The sequence below is a fragment of the Pteronotus mesoamericanus genome, unplaced genomic scaffold, assembly GCF_021234165.1.
Source record: "Pteronotus mesoamericanus isolate MK-2021 breed Mesoamerican mustached bat unplaced genomic scaffold, CSHL_Meso_final contig_64, whole genome shotgun sequence".
NCBI classification, from domain to species: Eukaryota; Metazoa; Chordata; class Mammalia; order Chiroptera; family Mormoopidae; genus Pteronotus; species Pteronotus mesoamericanus.
The window spans coordinates 3,097,862-3,114,051 of record NW_026555224.1 but is presented as its reverse complement, the minus strand read 5'-3'; the positions used below and the strand labels follow the sequence as shown (position 1 = coordinate 3,114,051).

Genomic DNA, 16,190 nt, shown 5'->3' with positions numbered 1-16,190 from the left:
AATAATAAAATAAGCAAACAACTAGAACAGGAACAGAATCACAGAAAGGGAGATCACATGGAGAGCTATAAGCAGGGAGGGGAAGGAGAGGGAATGGGGGAAAAGTTACAGGGAATAAGAAGCCTAAATAGTAGGTACAAAATAGACAGGGGGAGGTTAAGAATAGTGTAGGAAATGGAGAAGCCAAAGGACTTATATGAACGACTCATGGACGTGAACTAAAGTAAGGAGGGGGGATGCTAGTGGGAGGGAGGTTGCAGGGTGGAGGGGAATAAAGGGGAGAAAAAATGGGACAGCTGTAATAGCATTATCAATAAAATCTACTTTAAAAAATAAGGTATTATGCACTTAAAAATTTGTTAAGCAGGAAGATTTCATGTTAAGTGTGCTTAATAAACACTCATAAAACAAAAAAGCAAACTAAAGGGAAGCCTGACTGGCATGGCTTAGTGGGTTGAGCATTGTCCCACAAAATAAAAGGTCATCCATTCGATTCCAGGTCAGGGTACATGTTTGGGTTGTGGACCTGGTCCCCAGTTGGGATGTGCGTGAGAGGCAACCAGTCGATGTTTCTCTCATACATCAATACTTCTCTCCCTCTCTTTCTCCTTCCCTTTCCCTCTCTAAAAGTACATAAGTAAAAACTTTTTTTAAAAACACTAAAAAACAAAGGGATAAATTTTGGGAGATGATAGACATGTTTATTACCTTGACTATATACAAACTCATCAAATTGTGTATGCTAATTATGTGCAGTTTTTGCATACCAATTACACCTCACTTAAGCTGGGGGTCGGGAGCCGCTGGCATATGAGTATGTGGTAATAGTGAAGCCTGGCAGCTGGTGTGCTAATAAAGGTTTAACAGGCTCTCCTATGCAGAAAAGTCCTGCCTATTGCATTTGCCAGGACCTCTAGTGTATATTCCCACCACAGCCAATTTCAAGGTGCCAGTGTGACATCACTGAAAGCAGAGTTAGGAAGATATGATCACAGCTGGCTCTCATGTGCTGATACAAGACAACTCCAGCGCAGTCCTGGGAAAGGACATGGGCAGGGCACTGACACACCTCCCATAGGTACAGCCAAAGTGCTTTGCTCCAGATCTAGAATCTCATGGTTTTATATGACTTTCACACTCTTTCTGTGATGTATCAACATTTGAACATCTTACCATCAAAAAAATGAAATTACTCTCCAAAACTTTGAATTATTTCATACTATAGGAAGGCATGTCTTGTTTATTATTTTGATGTCACCTCTCTCCCCTCCTTCACCCAGATCACACCAGCATGCACCCATGGGATCAAGTGAAAACCCATGTAAGAGGACTTCATGAATCCGTCCATTTGGTCAACTTAACAGTAATGGATATCTCTCATTTTGTCTGACTGACATCATTCCCCTTCTTCTGATAATAGCACTTCATTGTCCTTTAAGGCTTAAAATTTAAGCAACCATCCCTTACCCCATTTGAGTTCTCAGTACCTATTTCCTGGCTATAGCAGTTAGCACATGACACACACGCACCTGGCCAATCAGAACATTCCATTCCCCTGAAGAAGGGACAGGCCCCAGTGAGCTGATGACACTCTTTGCTTGAATTTATTGAAAAAGAAAATCTGTTCCCACTGGGTTACTGAGGAAGCCTGGAGCTGATGGTGGCCATCCTCCACCATGGGGAAAGACCCCTTCTAGAATGAAGCCAACACATACAAAATATCTGAGTGAGAGATGGAGAATAACCGAGTCCAGATAGCATCATCTGAGCTCTTGGATCCAGCTGTACCCAAAGACACTTCCCCACTTTTATGAGTCCACCAAATCCCTTTTTAACTGAAGTCCTTTTGATTTAGCACTTTAGTTACTTGCAACCAAAAAATTGTTGGCCAATTTGCAGATCAGAAATCAAATGAGTTAGACTTTAGTACACACCTATCCAGCTTTGTCTCCTTGACTCTAAATAGAGTTCAGTGTAGATGTAAGAATGCAGTTTATTGGAGCCCATTCCTTCATGGAGGCTGAGGATGAACCCCAGGCAGAACTGGTCTTTTCAAGCTGGCCAGACACACATAGAAGGTCACTTCAGGATCCGGATGCTCATCTTCTGCTCAATGTTCATCTTCTCCAAGGACTAGTGAAGATGGGTCGTAGTCAAGACGACTTGAATTACAATCCTCTATTCTTCCAACCTCCTCTTCCATCCCCAAGGTCCCACCATTTCCTGGGAACCCCTGTCTTCTGCCCTCCTCCTTCAAGCTTCATTTCCCATGTCCATCTGTCCTAGGGACTCATGCTTTCAACTCCTCAGGACCCAGGGGCATTCTGACCTTGGTAAACTCCAGGAAGGACACAGCCCCATCTCCATCTTCATCAGCCTCCTGCACCGTGCGGTCAGCAATGCTCTCCAACTGCTCTTCTGTCACCTGTACCCCGACCATCAGACGGAGTACCTGGTAGGTGGAGGAAGAGACAACTATGAAGAGGAGGCACAGAAACAACTAATACCATCCCCCAACCTTATCCATATCACCAAAAAAGTTATTAACAATTTCAAAATCCATCCCTCGTCCATTGTTCACCTCATTCCAATCACTTCCCACTATATGCATCAGGTCCCGCTATTGCTTTACCATGCAAACCCCTATCTGTCCTTCACTATCCCACACTCACCTCAACAGTATGCCCAGGCTCATTACTCAACTAATCTCAGAACCCAGCCTCCATCCATCCCCCACCCCACTCCCCACCTCATCCTCTAACCATTCCCAAATTCTACTTCATCACATCCATCCCAGTATTTTTCAGTCTCAGCACCATTGATATTTGGGGCCAGATAATTCCTTATGGGGGAAGGGGCCTATCTTGCATATTATATATTTAGTAGTATTCTTGACCTCCACCCACTAGGTGCCAGTTGCCCCACCCCCTCCCCAGCTGTGTCAACCAAAAATGTCTCCAGATAGTGGCAATGTCATTCAGGGGGCAAAATCACCCCCAGCTGAGAACCACTGATTTATCCCCAACCTCATACCCCACTGTGTCATCCTCCACATCTCTCAACTAACCCGCACTCCAACCGCATCCATTCCCATTGCCCACCCAGCACTCGGATCATCTGCATCCCCGACCCATGAACTATCCACCCGGGCCCCACAACCATTCCATTCAACCATCCCACCCAGCACAGACTTCACGTATGTTCTTGTGTTCTTCCAACCTGTAGCATCTCATGCCTGGAAATCTTTCCATCTCGATCCAGATCGTAAAGTTGAAATGCAACTGCGGAGAGAGTAGAGGGGGAAAATGAAGGTGGGTCTTCCCTGGTTCTCTTCCAGCAGGTCATCCTAGCCAGTAGGGAGGTAATCAATAGGCTCAGGAAGGGAGTGGAAGGTGCCTGGGGCCACTCACTGTTGCTGTAAATCTAGGGTCTCACTTGGGGAGATCCTACCAACTCACAGCGAAGTTTGTTCATTCTGCTGTTGAGGGGTTCAGGTTCATTGGGGTCCCGGGTTCCTGTGTCCTCCTCATCTACAGGTCGGAAATGAGCCAGGACTCTGACAAAGTCTGGGAAATCCACTCGTAGACTCCTGGGAGGGGTGGTGGTGGAATGGAGCAGAGGCAGCGGTCACCTTGGCTCTCTTGCCTCTGTCCCTAAACTTCCCCCACCCTTCCATGTAAGATTTTTCCTCCATCTCTTCATGCCCAGCGATACTCACCCATCAGGGAAGAAGCTGTCTATAATGCGATCCCCCAAGGGGTTCACAGCCAGCGCCCCTATCTGCTGCAGGTCCACGCGGCTGGAAAAGAAGTTCAAAACGGGTAGGGCAGAGACCCAGAAGATGAAGGGTCAAAGAGCGAGATAGGCACACAGACACAGAGGAGGGATCACAGGTCAGCTCCCCCCTCACCTCAGGTAGCCCTTCTTATTCCTGTCCAGGGCCCGAAACCGGTGGTAGAGGCGGAGCAGGCTGGACTGAGAGACTGTGGGAGGGAAGGCGGAAGGGTGACGCCCCAGCGGCGCGGGAGGTGGCGAGGGTCGGAGGCGGGCCGGAGGGTGAGTTTTGCCTGGGACCTGGGGCCATCTGGAAGCTGGAAAGGGCGTGACGAGACCCGAGGAGGCTCTCTGCCCCCTCGACCTCCCCTCTGAGAGACCAAGGGACCAAAGCCAACCCCTTCCATCCGAGCTGGAGAACCCCTGGGTGTCCCCAGGCTCGGGAACCCGGCTCCGCCTCAAACCTGGACGCCAGGCCCCAGGACTTCCGCGCCCCCGGACCAGCGATCACTGTTCGGACCTCCTGGGCTCCCGCATCCCCTCCACCCAGCCCTCCTTAGGACCCCACAGGAGCCCCGGGCGCCCGGCTCACAGCCCGTCTCCCGCCGAATGCTGTCCGCGTCGGGGATCTGCGCCGCGCTGGAGCCTCCGGAGCCCATGGCCGCGCTACAACCGACCCGGGCGATCTGTCCTCCCGCCCAAGCGCGGCTGCCTGGTGGCCCGGGGACCGAAGGCCACGGGCCTGGCGGGGATCCAACTTCCTAAACCCGGGCGTTCCTCGCCTCCCACCCGCGACCCGGGCGAATAGAAAGCAACGCCCTGAGTGGAGGGGTCAGAGGGCGGCGCGAACAACGGGCTGTTTCTTTCCAAGTGCCGAGGTCAGCGCAGGGAGAGGCTGGGCGAGGCCGGGTGCCGCCCGCCGCGTGCCCTCCCTGGGTCCGCGTTCCCACACTCGGCCCAGGCGCCTGGCCAACTCCTTCTGCAGGCCCAGCCCTCCCAGCCGGACTCTCCTGGTGCCCGCGAGTAAGGCTGGGGAGCTCCCGACCTTCTGCATCTGCAGACAGAATCCAGGTCCTTCTGGAAAGGGGGTGACGGGTGTTGGGGCGGGACGGGGGGAGCTGGCTGCGTTGGTTCCTATCCGGAATGGCCCCAACCTCAGCCCCCTCCCCAAGCAGAAGGGCCAGAGGGAGAGGAGTTAAGGAGTCCCCAAATAAAGTGAATTGGGGAGGGTCCTGAGGCACAGGGTGGGCTCTGGGTTAAGTGGAAAGAGCACTGCATTGGGGGACTTCATAACATTATTGTTGTTTAATTGAGTGAATGCTTACAAGTCAGGGGACTGAACCAAACATCCAGATTCCCAGATTCTCCCGAGAACCAGAAGTCTGACATCACTAGGCACTGGCAGCTGCCTGGCGCCATGCCTGGCACCACTGGGCTGTAGCCCAGGAGCAGCTGCCATGTTTAAATTGAGCGTGGTGGGCTGTCCTGGTGCCACAGCCCCAGTCCAGCCCAACTCACTCCCTTATGAGCCCCAAGGGTCTCTGGTAGAAGCTCCAGGCTAGGAATGACCCAGACCTCTGACCAGCCCTCAAGGATGATGGGAGTCCACAGCCTGAGAGAGGGCTGCAAATGTCACTGTGATCCATGAAAGAATAATAATGGTGACAACATGGGCTCTCATTTTTCAGACACATTCCATGGGCCAGGTACTTTGCTAAGCGCTTGATTGCATTAGTTCACACACTCCACAGTACCTGCTGAACTGCCTTCTTTCTGCTTTTATGTGGCAGAGGCTGCCAAGGGGACCAGGTGTGAACTATTGTAAAACATGAGTAGGGATCACATGGCCCCCAAGATGGCAAAAATATATATATTTATGTATCAAGCACAGATATATATACAGTCCATGGACAGGTATATAGTATATCAGTAGTAGTAAAATTTCATAGGAGATGGGTAATTAGAGGGGAAGAATCTAGAAATGCTCCTTATGTGGGGATGATAATGAAAAAAAAAAAAGGTTTAGAAACTTTATTGTAAAGAAACAAACACTCCAAGTGTCCAGTTGTAAATTTATCATTTCCCCCTTTTCCCCCATCATAGTCACACATACACACAAATTTCCCAGGGAAAAAAGTGCAAGCCATTCATTACAAGGGTTCAAATTCATATCCACCCTGGAGAGAGAAACTGGAGAAACAGTTGATGCTCCAGCCCCAGGCAGAGGCCTGCGTCAGATAAGCCTTGAAACTACTGATCTAAGAAATGTTTGCTTCTCTTTCTGATACTCCAAAGATTAAGCAACTGACATGCTTGGCTGCCTTTCATGCACACACCCCTCCCCAAGGACTAAAGCTTTCGGGAAAGCACACTGCTCCCTAACAAAGCCCAGCACCACTCCAGTCCATAGCTAAGAGTCAGGCTGTGCATGCAGTGTGGGTTATGTTCTGAACCCAGGCCGGGGGGCGGGGCTGCAGAGGGGATTCATGACTCTGGGACATTGCAATAATCACCTCAGTCTAGTGCAGGATGCTGATCTCAGAAAGAGCTTCTACAGCCCTAATTTCTGAGTCATTGCTACTGTTAAGTAATTCAGGCCAGAGAGTAATTAACTATTTCCATCCACAAGCCTACAGGAAAGCATTGCTGAAACCCACTGCTGCTTCATATACACAAGTAGGGTTTAAATCAACTTCACAATATTCATGGCCACATCTTTTCAGGGCATCTAAAGTGGAGATGTTTTGGGGAGGATTTCATCTGCAGAATAAAATGGACTAGATTCAGGCCAAACATTTGTTTCTTTGCTTTTAAGCTACATAAAATTTGCTAGCCATTTCTGATGAAGCAATACTGAGATTCAACTGGAAAAAAATGCAGATGCAAGAATAGTCAGGAAAATATAGAAATCTTACAACTCCATAGCAAACAAGACAAATAACATGATTTTTTAAAATGCTTTCATTGTTTTGTTTTTTTTAAATATTAGTCCACTGGGAACATTATAAATGTTATGATTCAATGCAAGGCAAAATTATATAAATCTCATACATTACTTAAGCAAACATTAATACAAACCTATCAAAAAGAACTTTAAAGCTTTAAGAGATTTGAAAGTTCCTTAAAGTTTAATTTCTAGAAATATAGCAAAATAAACATTTCCTTATAAAACTTTGAAGAGTTTGACTGAATTGTGAAATATTCATAGTGTGGTAATGTGGATTGAAGAGGCAGAAACTAAAATGATATGACTTTGTTTTTTAACATAAATGATGTCAACAAGGAAAAATGTAAATTATTGAGTGTCTTATAGTATACACTTTTACCTAGTTCTCACCTGGTATGTTATAAAAATGGTAAATTCCAAAAATTATTATATGCAGAGAGCAAGCTTTTTCTAACACTTTATGTCCATATATTCCCATGAATATCAACATTAAGAGTTTACTGCCTTGAGCTCAATCAATGCATGGCATGACTTTAATCTGAACCCTTCATTATCATGTAAGGTCATGGCATTGACTGATTTTATGTAGAATGGGTAGTTTTGATTTCCTAACTAGGTGCTCTGCTCTTTCTCTTCCATGCTGAGTGAAGTATGAACAGTTACTCCTTTGACTTGCAATGACCAGCCTCCCTCCACTTCCAGATGCCCTCTAGGAAAAGAAGCAGAATGGCTGCCTGGGGATGTATGATACCTGATATTCATCATCCAGTCAAAGAACACCTGTGAATGGCATGACTTAAAGAACCTTCTCCTTGGAACACTCTCACCTGGACATTGGAGAGCAACAGTGACTACTTTTTCAGTTCTCCCAGGAGGTTCTTCAGGTAAATCATGAATCTCCTGAGAGATCTGTTCAGCAGGTAGTGACACTTTGGTCGAAGGCTTAGGCAAGTTCCATCTCTTTGCTGCTTCTCTACCATATGTGTCAAAGAGGCCTGACTCTAATTTTCAAGCACCAGATCTTCATTACCTTGAAGTTTATGACAACTGCCTGACTTCTGGGTTTTACCCACCATCTGATAAAAGAGCATTTCCAGTTTTTTCTATTTCATTTCCTGGTGAGGTATAAGAACATTCTGTGTGCATCTGCTGCCCTTTTCACCCTGGGCCTCTTGTTTTATTTTTCACAAGCTTTTGCCTTTTATCATTCTTCTCTTTTTCTTTTTTCAGATAAACTTGGGAATATGTAAATGAGTTAAGCCACGAACTAGTCACAGAAACAATTAAAGAACAGCAAGCAGTAAGAAAATCCAGCCACACAGCAAAATTATCTTTAATTCCTAGATCCAGGATCCCTCTGAGGCTCCAGAGAAGAGGGGGGCAGCAGAGAGGAGAAGAATTCCATTGCTCCCACAAATGCCATGGTAGCATCCAGGTGGAAGGAACCACATTTTTAAATGAGCAAAAAAACTTGAATAGATATTTTTCCAAAGAAGGTATACAAATGACAGATGAGCGCGCGCGCGCGCGCGCGCGCACACACACACACACACACACACACACACACAAAGTGTGCTCAATGTCATTAGTCATCAGGGAATACAAATAAAACCACACAGATATAGCGCTTTCCACCCACTAGACTGGCTAGAAATGAAAACAAAACAGAGACTTGAAGATGGGTGAGGAGTGAGTGAAAGTCACACTGACCTCCTCCCAGGATCAATCTGGAGTTACAACTAAAATGTGCAGAAATCACCTGGAAAACAACTGAACAATAGTGAGAAAGGAGACTTAAAACCTCGGACGGACAGAGGAATCAGCTTTAGCACAACCTAACTGGTAAGGAGTGCAGTAGAGACTAGAGAAGGCAGGCTGGGTGCCAACAGGCAGCAGTTCAAAAGGATAATTAAACGAACAAGTGGATTCTCCTGAGAAGAGTGGGGATCCCCCTGAATAGGTGGGGATCTCCAGCCAACAGCACCAGAGACCATTAAAAATTCAGATAACAGCCAGCTGTGTAAAGCAGCAGGGTTGCTCTCTGCCAAAGATGGGCAGCTGGAGACACAAAGAGCTGTTTAAAGAGCCAACACATAAATTTGTTTTCACAGCCACTTACCCTGGGCTCAAACAAAAGTAGGGACAGAATTGACTAGAGCCACTTGATGAGAGATTGGGGAAGGATGCTTTGGGGGAAGAACTGAGAGAGTAGCCAGCAGTGTCCCGGTGCTGACTCTTCCCTCATTCAGCAACTGCCATCTTGCTCAGGCAGACCACTCCCCTGAGGGGCAGAGGCATGAGAGGACACTATAATCCTGCACCCAGGAGGGACTCTGTCTCATCCTGTGGTGCCTAAGCCTGACTGCTGAGTGCAGAGTGACTATATTAACAGCTTAAGGTGAGAGCCACAGACAGTAGATTCCCAGAAGTTTCTAAAAGACTACCTAAGGTCAGTCAGGGTGAACATCTGACATCATCAAAGGCAGATCCAGAAAGAAGGTGGGGGGAAAGAGTGGTCTCCTAACCATAAAAGTTCACACCACAATGTCAGGAAGTCAACACATATCAATTTAAAAAGCAGAAGCCAAAAAGAGGAGTCTCCCAAAACTGGGAAGACAAAGAAACAGCCCCCAATCTAAGGGAAAGGAGGAATCCCCACAAAGAGAACTAAATGAAATAGAGGCGAGGAAACTTTCAGATATTGAGTTCAAAACAATGATTCTAAAGAAGTGAGCTCACGGAGAATTACCAAAAACTGCACAGAAACTATGAGAAACTTATTACAAACTATATCAGCATGAAAAAAGACACAGAAACTATCAATAAGAGGCAAGAGGAAATGAAGAATACAATTTCTGACTTGAAGAACATGGTAGAAGGAATGAAAAGCAGGCTAGATGAAGCGGAGGATCGAATCAGCGATCTGGAGGACAAAGCAGAGAAAAGTTCGCAGAAAAAGCAGCAAATGAAAAAAGAATAAAAAAGAATGAAGAGACATTTAAGGAAATTCGGGACAACCTGAAACATAATAATATCTTATAATAGGGACACCAGAAGGAGAAGAAGAGGAGGAAGGTATAGAAAACCTGTTTGAAAAAGTAATGAGGGAAAACTTCCCTAATTGAAGAAGAGAAAATGTCACACAAGTCCAGGAAGCACATAGGGTCCCAAACAAGATAAACCCAATTAGACCCACTCCAAGACACATCATAATTAACTGGCAAGCATCAAAGACAAAGAGAGAATCCTAAAGGCAACAAGGGAGAAACAGGTAATAACATACAAGGTAGCCCCAATAAGGCTAGCAGCTGATTTCTCTGTTGAGAAACACTACAAGCCAGAAGGGAATGGCGAGAAATATTCCAAGTCATGAAAAGCAAAGACCTGCAACCAAGACAGCGCTACCCAGCAGCGATCGCAATAAAAATGGAAGGCAAAATAAGGAGTTCTGCAGAAAGAAGGCTAAAAGAATATACCTCCACCAAACCAGCACTGAAAGATATGCTAAAGGGACTGCTTTAAAAAGAAGAAGAAAAAGAGTGAGAAACAGAGGAACACAGGTACAAAGGGAAAAAATTAGTAAATGCCTATCAATAATACCTTTAAATGTAAATGGATTAAATGCTCCCATCAAAAGACATGGGGTAGTTGAGTAGATAAGAAAACATGACTCACTCATATGCTGCCTGCAAGAGACCCACCTCAGAACAAAAGACCTACACAGACTGAGAGTAAAGGGATGGAAAAAAATATTCCAAGCAAATGGACAGGGAAAAAAACCAGGGGAGCAATGCTTATATCAGACAAATTAGGTTTCCAAATGAAGGTCATAAAAAGAGACCCAGAAGGACACTTGATAATATCAAAGGAAGAATCCATCAAGAAGACATAAACATTGAAAACCTATATGCACCCAACATAGCAGAACCCAAATATATAGGGAAAATCTTGGAGGACTTCAAGAAAGATATAGACAGCAACACACTGACAGTAGGAGATTTTAACACCCCACTGTGAGCGATGGATGGATCTTCCAAACAAAACATCAGCAAGGATATTGTGGAACTGAACAACGCATTAGGTCAAATGGACTTAACTGACCTATATAGAGCCTTTCATCCCAAAGAAGCAAGATACACATTCTTCTCAAATACACATGCAACATTTTCAAAGATAGATCACATGATATGACACAAAACAAGCCTCAACAAATTCAAGAAAAATGAAATCGTAACAAGCACTTTCTTGGACCACAAGGGCTTGAAACTAGAAGACAATCTCAAGGGAAAAATGCAAAACCATTCAAACTCATGGGGACTGAACAGCATGCTATTAAACAACGAATGGGTCAATACTGAGATCCAAGAAGAAATCAAAAAGTTTCTGGAAACAAATGAAAATGAACACACAACAGTCCAAAACCTATGGGACACAGCAAAGGCAGTCCTGAGAGGGAAGTTCATAGCAACCCAGGCTTACCTAGAAAAGATAGAAACATTTCAAGTAAACGACCTAAGTCTCCAGCTTCAAGAACTGGAGAAACAACAACGAGCAAAGCCCAGAGTGAGTAGAAGAAAGGAAATAATCAAGATCAGAGCAGAATTGAATGACACAGGGACTAAAAGAACAACGCAAAGGTTCAACCAATCCGGGAGCTGGTTCTTTGAAAAGATAAACAAAATCGACAAGCCTTTAAGCAGACTCATCAAGAAAAAAGGGAGAGGACCCAAATAAATAATATCAGAAATGAAAGAGGAGAAATTACAGCTGATACCACAGGAAAACAAAGGATTGTAAGGAGTTACTATGAACAATTACATGCCAAGAAATTTGAAAACCTGGGTGAGATGGACAAATTTCTAGAAAAATATAACCTTCCAACACTGAATGCAGAAGAAGCAGAAAGCCTGAACAGAGCCATAACAGCTGGTGAAACTGAAGCAGTACTCCAAAAACTCCAGGCACACAGAAGCCCTGGGCTGGATGGTTTCACAGGAGAAATTTGCAAAACATTTAAGGAAGCACTAACCCCTGTCCTTCTCAGGCTATTCCAAAAAATCCAAGAAGAGGGAAGACTCCCAAACACTTTTTAGGACGCCAGCATCATCCTAGTCCCAAAACCAGACAAAGACACAACAAAGAAAGACAACTACAGGCCAATATCGCTGGTGAACATAGACGCTAAAATCCTCAACAAAATATTGGCCATCTGCATCCAGCAATGTATTAAAAAGACCATACACCATGATCGAGTGGGATTCATCCCAGGGTCCCAAGGATGGCTCGATACTCACAAATCAATAAACGTAATACATCACGTAAACAAAAGGAAAGACAAAAACCACATGATCATATCAATAGATGTGGAAAAAGCATTTGGTAAGGTACAGCGCCCATTGATGATAAAAACACTCAACAAAGTGGGAATAAGGGGGGCATACCTCAACATAATAAAGGCCATATAGGAAAGGCCTACAGCCGCCCTCATACTCAACGGGCAAAAACTAAAAGCTTTCCCACCAAGATCGGGAACAAGACAAGGATGTCCGCTTTCACCACTTCTATCCACTGTAGTGTTGGAAGTCCTAGCCACAGTGATCAGACAAGAAAAGGAAATAAAAGGCATCCATTTTGGAAAGGAGGAAATAAAACTACCATTGTTTGCAGATGACATGATAGTGTACATAGAAAACCCCCAGGACTCCACCAAAAAACTACTAAGCCTAATAAGTGAATTGGGCAAAACAGCATGATACAAAGTCAATATTCAGAAATCGAAGGCATTTTTGTACACCAAAAATGAAATATCAGAATTTGAAATCAGGAAAAATCCCCTTTGCTATAGCACCAGGAAAATAAATTACCTAGGAACAAACTTAACCAAGGAGGTAAAAGACCTGTACGCAGAAAATGTACGACACTGAAGAAAAAAATTAAGGAAGACACAAATTAATGGAAGCATATACCATTTTCATGGATTGGAAGAATTAGCATCATCAAAATGTCCATACTACCCAAAGCAATTTACAGATTCAATGCAATCTCTATTAAAATACCAATGATGTATTTAACAGACATAGAACAAACATTTAAAAAATTTATGTGGAACCAAAAATGCTGCAGCAATTTTGAGAAAGAAAAACGAAGTGGAGGGATCACAATACCTGGCATCAAACTATATTATAAGGTCACTGTAATCAAAACAGGCTGGTATTGGCATAAGAACAGACACATAGATCAATGGAACAGAATAGAGAGCCCAGAATTAAACTCATGTTTCTATGATCAATTAATATTTGACAAAGGGAGCAAAAGCATACAATGGAGTAAAAATAGCCTCTTCAACAAATGGTGTTAGGAGAGCTGGACAGCTGCATGCAAAAAAAGTGAAATTCAACCACCAAGTTACACCATACACAAAAATAAGCTCAAGATGGGTAAAAGACTTAAATACAAGTTGTGACACCATAAAAGTCCTAGAGAACATAGATAGGAAACTCTCAGATATTCCACGCATCAATATTTTCACAGATACGTCCCCTAGTGCAAGGGATGTGAAGGAAAGAATAAGCAAATGGGACTCCATCAAAAGAAGCTTCTGCATGGCTAAAGAAAACATCAGCAAAATGAAAAGAGATAAAAACCTATGAGAAAATATATTTGACAATGATACCTCAGACAAGGGTTTGATCTCCAAAATCTATGAAGAACTCACACGACTCCATTCCATGAAGACAATCAATCCAATGAAAAAAATGGGCAAAGGACCTGAACAGACACTTCTCCAAGGAGAACACTCAGAGAGCCCAGAGACATATGAAAGGATGCTCAGCATCACTAGCCATCAGAGAAATGCAAATTAAAGCCACAACGAGATACCACTTCACACTGGTCAGAATGGCCATCATAAACAAATCAACAAACAAGTGCTGGCGAGGTTGTGGAGAAAAGGGAACCCTACTACACTGTTGGTGGGAATGCAGACTGGTGTAGCCACTGTCGAAAGCAGTTTGGAATTTCCTCAAAAAGCTAAAAATGGAACTGCCTTTTGACCCAGCGATTCCACTGCTGGGATTATACCCTAAGAATCCCAAAACATCAATTCAAAAGAACCTATGCATCCCAATGTTCATAGTAACACAATTTACAATAGCCAAATGTCGAGAGCAACCTAAGTGCCCATCGGTAAAACATGGATCAAAAAACTATGGTACATTTGCACAATGGAATACTATGCAGCAGAAAGAAGGAAAGAAAGAAAAGAAAGAAAGAAAGAAAGAAAGAAAGAAAGAAAGAAAGAAAGAAAGAAAGAAAGAAAGAAAGAGAGAGAGAGAGAGAGAGAAAGAAAGAAAGAAAGAAAGAAAGAAAGAAAGAAAGAAAGAAAGAAAGGAAGGAAGGAAGGAAGGAAGGAAGGAAGAAAGAAAGAAAGAAAGAAAGAAAGAAAGAAAGAAAGAAAGAAAGAAAGAAAGAAAGAAAGAAAGAAAGAAAAGAAAAGAAAGAAAGAAAGAAAGAAAGAAAGAAAGAAAGAAAGAAAGAAAGAAAGAAAGAAAGAAAGAAACTACTACCCATCACAACAGAATGTATAGAACTGGAGAGCATTATGTTAAGTGAAATAAACCAGCAGGTGAGAGGCAAATACCACATGATCTCACCTATAAGTGGGACCTAATCAGCAAAGCAAGCAGGCAAGTAAAATATGACCAGCAACATTGAAAGAAAGAAGAAACCAACCGAGACAGGAGGGAGGGAAGAAGAGAGGGGCCTAGCAGGTAGGAGAAGGGGAAGGGAAAGGGTCAGATTAAGGAACAGATATGAAGGACGCATGGATGAAGCCAAGGTGCAGAAGGATTGAGGGAGGAGAGAGGAGGTGGGTTGGACAGGAATGTGGTGACAAATGGAGACAAATGTATCTGAAAAATTAAAAAAATTAATTTAAGAAAAACAAGAAAAAGAGCTGGAATCCCAAATGGTTCTGTGGAGCTGCCACACCAGTTCTAGTCTTTTATATCAGAGAAAAATCCCTAAATTGTTTAATCCACAGTAACTGGGTCTCAGTTACTAGTAGCTGAACGCAATTCCTATCTGATACCGTGTCAATGCTAGAAAAAAACTATTTCCCTATAATTTCCAAAATTTGTGCCTTAATTTTCATCCTCCTCCAAGCAGAGTATTGGAAATGTTGCCTAGAAAGAGTTTATCCATAATCCGTAAACCAGTGGATTAAAAAATATGTCCTGAACTGGATTTTGGCCCACTATCCCTAACCAACATATGTCAGCAACAAAAAACAAGCACTAGTATTTTTAATGTGTCATTTTTGTGCAGTCTCCTGAATTCGATGTTTTACGCGTCATGCCCTTGATATTAGCTAAGGGCGATAACATTGAAGAGATGGACTGTGGTTCTCTGGGTGCCAAGAATTATATTGGGTTCTGTCCCCCAGCTGAGGACATAGATCCTTCAGTGCAGATGGACACATCGTTGAGTCCTCTAGATGTATTTCTTACATCCGTAATAGAAAGTCTGGTAGGAAGTGAACAGTGAATTATTTTCTGAAACTCTAAAAATAGCCACTTGAAGAATTACAAATCATACATGTAACTACTTTCATACAGAACACCCAAGAAACTGTTAATACTGGTTACTTCTGAGCAGTGGGAATGGGGTCAGGGGAGGGGAGACTTTTAATTTCTAGGTTATACCTTAATGAATTTTTAAAAACAAAGAGAGACATTTCTGGAGAACAGAATGTAAGGGTTTGAATCCAATTTCACTACTTCCTGGCTCAGTGTCCCTGGGAAAGTTTATTTACTTTGTTTATCAGATGCTTATGTATACCAGGCACTATTCTGAGCACTGCAAAAACCATAGTTCATTTAAGTATCAGAACAACCTCATGGAAGAGGAAATATTATTATCCCTATTTCACAGATGAGGAAACCAAGGGGCATGACAGATTGATAACCTTGCCCAAAGATGTGTAGCTCGTGGAAATGATTGGGGCAGGATTCTATCCCTAACATCCTGGCACCTAGACTGCAAGGATGAACTCAGCTGCTATGCCAGAGTGTTGAGTCTGTCTGTGCCTCACTTCTCTTTAAAATAACAACAACACCTACCTTGTAGTGTTATAATAAAGATTAAATGATGTCTTTTCCGACATTGTACTAGGGTTGGTCTCTGGTGACCTAAGGAAAGTTTAGTTCCAAGATTAGCATATGAGACATCAAAGCTTCTATCTTGGTCTCTGTCCCCTGTCTGATTATTCACTCTGGGAGAAGTTGGTGCCATATGGTGAGCAACTCTGTGGAGAGGCCTACAGGGCACGTAACTGAGGACTCCTGCGGCCCTGTGGGTGAGTAAGTTCTTCTGCCCCTGCTGAGCCTTCATAAATGACTGTAGCCTCACGGAAGACTGATCCAGAAACATCTTCCTGATTTTTGACCCTTAGAAATGGTGTGAGATAATA

The 16,190-nt window shown here is 43.7% G+C and overlaps 1 protein-coding gene and 1 pseudogene across 1 annotated transcript; both read right to left on the bottom strand.

Annotated features, from left to right (window-relative positions):
• Nucleotides 1–1,535: 1,535 nt before the first annotated feature.
• CHP2 (calcineurin like EF-hand protein 2) lies at nucleotides 1,536–4,506 on the bottom strand. Its single transcript, XM_054580947.1, has 7 exons — nucleotides 4,367–4,506; nucleotides 3,911–3,983; nucleotides 3,719–3,799; nucleotides 3,459–3,589; nucleotides 3,220–3,281; nucleotides 2,330–2,452; nucleotides 1,536–2,133 (listed from the first exon to the last, which is right to left on the bottom strand). The coding sequence occupies exons 1-7, from the start codon at nucleotides 4,431–4,433 to the stop codon at nucleotides 2,080–2,082; spliced, it is 591 nt and encodes a 196-aa protein (XP_054436922.1). The 5' UTR covers nucleotides 4,434–4,506; the 3' UTR covers nucleotides 1,536–2,079.
• Nucleotides 4,507–7,333: 2,827 nt separating this feature from the next.
• On the bottom strand, nucleotides 7,334–15,884 carry LOC129076773 (UBX domain-containing protein 8-like; annotated as a pseudogene).
• Nucleotides 15,885–16,190: the final 306 nt, after the last annotated feature.